At 49.1% G+C, this 7,015-nt stretch overlaps 2 protein-coding genes across 2 annotated transcripts; one reads left to right on the forward strand and one right to left on the reverse strand.

The window, feature by feature from the left end:
• Window positions 1–252: 252 nt before the first annotated feature.
• On the forward strand, window positions 253–6,409 carry LOC6525869 (proline-rich extensin-like protein EPR1). Its single transcript, XM_039374242.2, has 2 exons — window positions 253–408; window positions 4,146–6,409. The coding sequence occupies exon 2, from the start codon at window positions 4,169–4,171 to the stop codon at window positions 6,008–6,010; it is 1,842 nt and encodes a 613-aa protein (XP_039230176.1). The 5' UTR covers window positions 253–408; window positions 4,146–4,168; the 3' UTR covers window positions 6,011–6,409.
• A 103-nt stretch (window positions 6,410–6,512) lies between these two features.
• Window positions 6,513–7,015, reverse strand: LOC26534674. Its single transcript, XM_039374244.1, has one exon. It carries the CDS (start codon window positions 6,878–6,880, stop codon window positions 6,734–6,736), a length of 147 nt encoding a protein of 48 aa, XP_039230178.1. The 5' UTR covers window positions 6,881–7,015; the 3' UTR covers window positions 6,513–6,733.

A 7,015-nucleotide genomic window follows, 5' to 3' on the forward strand; every position in this document is an offset into this window, starting at 1 on the left:
GAAGGGCGGGATTGGGGTATTAAGCATTTACATATGTTTATAAATTTGCAGGGGGAGGAGAAGTTCCCCTCTTTGGGGTCGGATTACAAATGCTTTTGTTGTGATATGAGATGGAATGAAACATCTGTTGTAGAGCTAGAGCTGCAAAGGTTATAGATAGCGAAGATATGTCTAATTCACTAATATACATAATATTTAATCGGATCGGAAACTCATTTTCCCCATATAAGTCGACTCTGGGCGGCATGTCAGTCGAACTCGTCCGAATCCAAGGGGGTCACCTAGTCACTTTTCAGTTTCAGTTCCAGTTTCAAAGTCGACGGAGCCCGGAAAACAAAAAAAAAAACACTTTCGAGTTGCATCAAGATTTCGAGTATTTTTGCTGTTTTTGCAGTTGCCATTTGATTGGTGAGTGAAAAGCTTCCGGTTGCCCAGCAAACACAGCGCTTAACCCTGCCAAGCCCATTTGCGCCCATTTTTCCCCCCACTTTCACCCACTTTCCCCCACTTTCCCCACTTTCCCCATCTTTTTCACTGCGGACGCAGAAAATTGCCAGCGATTTTTATCATTTTAAATGGACGAACAACAAGGACGACGGAGAGTGGGCCGAAAAAAAAAGGAAACAAATTTTTAAAAATGTGAAAAAAATGTGTGGCGCAGTCAAGTGGCGGGCATTTAATGCCCATTTTGTAGCCGTTGTTGTTGCGATCTCAAAGGCGGATTTGCATTATAATTTATTGCAGTGCCTGCATACGCTTTGTCCTTGTTTTCCCATCCCATCGCATCGCATATCGCCGCTTTCCCATTTTCCCTCGCACACTTTTAGCTTTGGCTAATTTCGATGCCAGGGCGTTGATAAGCGAGGCATTTCTTTAAATGAGTTTTCCCAGCCAAGTTTTCCCCCCTCCCGAGGCAAAAGTTCCAAGCAAAAGGCGTTGAAAATCCCGTGCTTAATCCCTGACGCCCCGCTAACATTTATAAATTATTAACTCCCCCCTCTCCCTCATCACCATACCTCAGCTTTGCTTCTTTTTGTGTGTTTTGGATGCTGGATTAGTGGCAGTTTATTCATATGTGGTTCAAAGCAGCCAGAAGAACAAAGAGCCGGCACGAAACGTCGGCTTAAACTGTCTCTGGTTTTTATTAGTCCAAAAGCCGCGTTGCAAGGCCACCCAACCACCACCCAAATCGGACCACCCACTTTACCACCCAAACCACCCACTTCAGCCACCCAAACCACCCACTTTAACACCCAAACCACCCACTTCAGCCACCCGAAAGGTAAATGCGACACGTAGCTTATTAGCAGCGAGAGCGAAACTTTCATCGGTTGGTGTAAGCCCGGTTCTGGTAAAAACGTTCCAAGCCCATAAAGTACAGTTTTCAATAGCCGGAAAAGTCGGGAAAGTCGGAAAAGCCGGTGAAATCAATGCAGCTGCGTACGGCGATTAACTGAAATGAAACTAAACGAAGGATTAAATACCCTTTGAGTGAAATATATACATGCACGTGGCTTTTGCCATCAAAATGTTCGCCAAAAAGCTCAATGGCATATACTATGTATACTATATACACAAATCATTCATCTGGTATTTTGTATAGATTACATGTGTGTAATTTATAAATATCGATGCATTGCATATGGAGTGCAGATTATAAAAAGGCTCAGAGTGGCATCACATTTAATGTGCACTTTTAAGCTAAAAAGAGCTCGTTAAAATGAACATAAATATGGACCTAATAACTGAGCTTTGGACCTCGACTAATTGACATTTGATATTCGAGTCTGAACTTTGGACGCGGCATGGCGGAATAAAGTGCATAATTAAGCACGGGAATTGTTAGAATTGTAATATTAGTGGTAATATTGGGCATTTCTCAACCAATTTAAAGTACAATTTAATAGGCAGCCGTTTTGCAGTGGCCCATCGAAATATGCACCGAAATCTGTAACCAATATTGTTCGCAATGGAAATTGTTTAATTATTTAGTAACTCGATGCTTAAAAGCTTAACAAGCAAAAGCCCATGCTAATGATGGGCGGTAAGTGGGCGTGATATCCTAGCGACCAGCAGGACGAGCAGCTCCCTCATAATTTGGCCCAAAATGTTGATGCCGCCCATTAAACCAGAGTCACAGACCTCGATCTGCTGACCACAGAACCTTTTAGCCCACTTCCACTGCCACTTCCACTGCCACTGCCACTCTCTCCTCTGCCCACAAAAGTGTCAATAACGTGGCCGAGAAGGACAAATCGAGGGAGTCGAGGGAGCCGAAGGAGCAAGGAGCTGGAAGCCAGGAGCTAGCAGGCAGGATCTCTCGCCCGGGGCCAGCTGGTGTCCTTAGCCTGGGCAAACAATAAAATATTCAAAGTTTATAATGTAAATTAACCCAAAGTTGCCTGATGTCCTGTCGCGTCCTCTTCTCTCTTATCCTCTCTTCTCCACTCTTCTCCGCCGCCTGGTTCCATGAATACACAATACACATGTCCCCCGGAAATTGGTGCGACTCCCCCTCCCACTTCCACTCCCCCTCCCACATCCACTCCCACTTCCACTCCCACTTCCAATCCCACCCTTTTGGCCACCATAATTTCTGATATTCTGGGGGCCTTCCAAGGACTCGCCCCGTCCCTCGTCCCATGAACTGCTCCGCTCCGAATTGTTTGGCTAATCAAATTTTATTGGGCCACTGAGTGCTGGGCGGAGGGAGGCAGCTGAGGTGGGCGTGGCAGCTAGTTAACATGGCACCGAGAAGATGCTCAATAGCAAACTATATATTTTAATGGGATTACTATTGTTATATGATTATAATACAAGGACTTTGCACGCAACTTCTTTTGGCTGATCGAACGCAATTGCACAATACTTTTCTTGCAATATATGTATAACTTAATAATACTATATAATTAATATTGTATATATATTGTGCCACACTATTGGCACTCACAAACTCGAGAAACTTCTGTTGGCCTTCTCAGCTAATTCATATCTCTAATTACTGTGTCGCATATTAAGTGACGAATGCCCCCATTTGATATGTGGGGCAGACAGCCTGCTCATGAGTCAGTTCCCGCTTGTAAATTGACCTTTGATCGCAGCCAGCTCCTTCATTCCCGCATCCCACATCCCTCCTGGCCATCCTCAGACTCTAGTGATGGGTTCCCCTGCTTAACTAGCCGCTTATTCATCAGAGCTCCAAGAGCCGAGAGCCGAAAGCCGAAAGCCGGGGAATGATGAATGCCCCCAGCAAATCGGATGAGATGCGAGCAACTGGAAGAGCCATCTCGGTGGAGATGGAGGTGGTGTAGATGGAGATGGAGATGGAAGTGGAGATGGAAGTGGTCACATGCCACACAGCCCGCTCAAGTGTTGTTGGGACATAAACATCTCCAGGCCCACATGAAATGTCATCTTTCATTAGATTAACGATTGTTCCAGTGGCTGCTGGTTGGATGGTTGGATGGTTGGATGGTAGGATGTTAGGATGGTAGAATGTTAGGATGGGGGGCAGGGCGGCGTCCAGTGGCAAAGCTCTCTGCCCGAAATCAAATCTTCAACAATCTGTTCTGCCAAATGCCTCCGCACACGCAAAAAGGAGCAGAGGATGGAAGGGCGGGGGAAGGGGAATCCCCGGCATATGGCTCCCCGCAAAAAAGTGTCAAATGCGTGGGGACAAGAGGGGTGGGGACAGAGGGGTGGGGGGGGGTGGTCAGAATGAGCCTATGGCGCCAGGAACAAAACCAGGACTCGGGGCATCCAGGACGACTGTCAACTTGAGCCTGACAAAGTATTTGCGGCTTGCCAGTCATTTTTCGTGTTTGTGGACAGGGGCAGAGATTGTGCGTGTGCACTGGAAAAAATTCCACTTGACTTTTATATAGAGAGTTTCAATACACACTTGCACACATTTGCATTGAAAATGATTGCAAAGAGGCAACTATTTTCTTGCACTGTAACTATTTGTTGACTGACCAGCAGCGAGAAAGCGAATGAAATTGGCAGTGGGTTTGAGTTGAAGAGTCAGCAGGAATAAAAGCAAATGAGGCTTGAACCAAATGCAAATTAATATGTGGTGCTGCAGGGCGGGATTCCCAACCATAATTCTGCCAAACTGACCCCCTCTTCTCTTCTCCACCCACCAGGCGACACACCCACAGCAGCAGCAATGTCCCAGGAAAAGGAAACGACGACTCCTGTTACCGGAATGGATGAAGTGTCCCAAAAATCAGAGCAGATAGCCATTGTGCCAAACTATGAAATATGCGTAAAAGAAGACACAGTGTCTACTACGAATGTAAAGGACACTACTGTCCGCTTCCAGGATGGAGTGCCTCCTGCTACTGTGGATGCAGGATTCCAGGCAATAGACACTTCCGCTGCCGCAGGGGCAACTTCCCAGAAGATAAACACTGCATCAACTTTGAATGAAATAGCTCAAAATATTCCTGATCCTCCTTCGATTGACATGCCACAAACATCCAAGGATGAGAGCGCTGCTCCAAGTGCTGCCAAGTCTATAGATTCCACTAAAGCCAACTTGGATGAGCAGCCCAGCACTTCATCAACGGTGGTGCTGGTGGAGCAGCCAAACACAATCATCGAGCTGGTGGATCTTTATGTGCCGCCTGGTTCGCAGGCGCCCAGCAAGGGTAGCTTCATGAACAACCGCATTAGCCGTCCGTTCTTCCCCATACCCATGGCCAAGTCCCCGGAAACCGCCGTGGAGTCCACACCCAAGCCGGCGACCAAGGGCCGTAGGCGTGGCCGGAAGCCAGGTCCACCCAAACCGCGGGCCGCCAAGCGTCGTCGCGTGGAGACGCCACCGCCACTGCCGCCGCCACCGAACTTCCTGGCGCACTGCATCAATCCGCTGGAGCATGAGATATATCCCAAGGTCATTGTCCAGCCGGCCCACCAGCCCTGGGTGCTGCCCAAGCACACTCCGCCTGATGCAGCTCCTCCTAAGCAGCCGCTGCTGCCATCTTCCAACGTGGCAATGATTCCCGTCAGCGGTGCAGTAACCACTTCCACCACACAATCCCGGCCCGTGGTGGTAAGCGCCCATCTTCGCGAGAAACTGCGTCTCTTTGGCCCGGATGTGACCATTTCGCTCATCCACGACCAGGTGTCGCCGCACTTCAAGGCGGTGCGGCAGGAGCCCGATGGCAATCAGCGGCAATTGGTGTTCACTGCCGCACAGCTGCTCTCCTTCAGTGCCGCCCACTATGGCAATTGGCCCCAGATGGTGCCCATTCAGATGATGATGATGAAGCCCTCGCCGGCCATGCTGTCCCACTACTTTCCCGGACCCATGGGTCAATTACTGGTCAAACAACTGTTTCCCAATCAGCAGCCGCTCTACCAGCCGCCACCATTGCCCTTCAAGCCGCCCACCGTCACGCCGCCAAAGGGCGTCAAATTGATTCCAAGGCCCAATCCCACCTATGTGCATCCGGGCAGGTCGCAGGTATCCAAGTTCTTTGCAGCTCCTGCTCCGCCACCAGTTGTGCCTGCTCCTGCTCCGCCACCAGTTGTGCCTGCTCCAGCTCCTGTTCGTCCTCCAGCTGTGCGTGTTCCTCCTCCAGCTGTGCGTGTTCCTGCTCCTCCTCCAGCTGTGTCTGCTCCAGCTGTTGCTCCTCCTCCAGCTGTTGCTCCTCTTCCAGCTTTTGCTCCTTCAGCTTTTGCTCCTCCTCCAGCTGTTGCTCCTCCTCCAGCTGTTGCTCCTCCTTCAGCTGTTGCTCCTCCTCCAGCTGTTGCTCCAGCTCCAGCTGCTGCTCCAGCTCCAGCTCCAACTTTCGCTCCTCCAGTTGCCCCTACTCCTTCGGCACCCCCAGTGAAGCGGGCGCCAGTCATCATTGTGCCCTCGATCCTCCGGCACGCGTCCCAGGTGAAGCTGCGCCAGGCTTTGGAGGCCAAGAGGGCCAAGGCCATGAAGGAGGCGGAGGAGGCAGAAAGGGCCAAGTTAAAGGAGCAGGACAAGCCAAAGGATATGAAGGATTTGGACTAGTCAAACCAAGAAAATTAACAAAAATTAGCAAAACATACACTTACATATCTAGCACATGCTAGAAAATAATGAAATTAACCAAATGAATTCCAAGTAAGTCTGAACAATGAAAAGCATGATATGAATGATGCGGACAACTCAGCGCCATAAAATGCAATGTGAAACACACATGAAACTGCAAAAACACAATAACACAAGTGAAAGCAGAAGCAGAAGCAAATTATACAAATGTGATTCAAATAGGGCATTCATTCCAATGCAAACATTTTGACGAAACCGAAAATTCCGTATGAAGAATAGTGAGTGTGATCCCATGGACTCGTCAAACAGAAATTGTCATGCTAATTGGCTTCGAAAGGGCCAACAAATAAAACGCTTTGCTTTCGCGGTCTGTTGTAATCTTTTCGTCACTAATTGCCCACCGATGTCAATAGCTCATTATTGCACTGCGATAATTGCACTGCATCGAGAACCCAATCAAATGACGCACACATTCAACGTGTTCGTTTAACTTATTTATTGCCTATGCATAGGTAGCTCCTTAAATTAGTCACATAAAGTACAGAAAAAAAACAGTATAAATTAATGGTTTCTGTGGTTACACGGAGGGGCTTCCAAGCGGGTGCATCGACTGGAGCAACTGCACTAACTACTATTTCCCACTTGCGGACACACAAGTCGGAGTAGCTGGCTGGCCAGTAGATGTCCCTGGGCACCACCTGCTCACTGCTGCTTCACTTGGAAGGCCTTCGCCTTGGGCATGGCCACCGGCAGGGAGCGGTCCACGTAGGCGAAGTTGTCCACCACGCTGGCGGACAGGACGCCGCCCATCACGAGCAGGGCTCCGGCGATGCCAACTTTCGACCACATGCTGCCTGCTCTCGTTCAATCGGAACACTAACTACTGGGTACTGGCTACCACTCCGGTTGCGGATTGGAATGCGGAGGAGCGAATGCGGAGGAGCGAATGCGAGGCGAACGCGAGGAGAGCTTTCTGCACTATGC

The sequence above is a fragment of the Drosophila yakuba genome, chromosome X (genome assembly GCF_016746365.2).
Source record: "Drosophila yakuba strain Tai18E2 chromosome X, Prin_Dyak_Tai18E2_2.1, whole genome shotgun sequence".
In the NCBI taxonomy this organism is placed as follows: domain Eukaryota; kingdom Metazoa; phylum Arthropoda; class Insecta; order Diptera; family Drosophilidae; genus Drosophila; species Drosophila yakuba.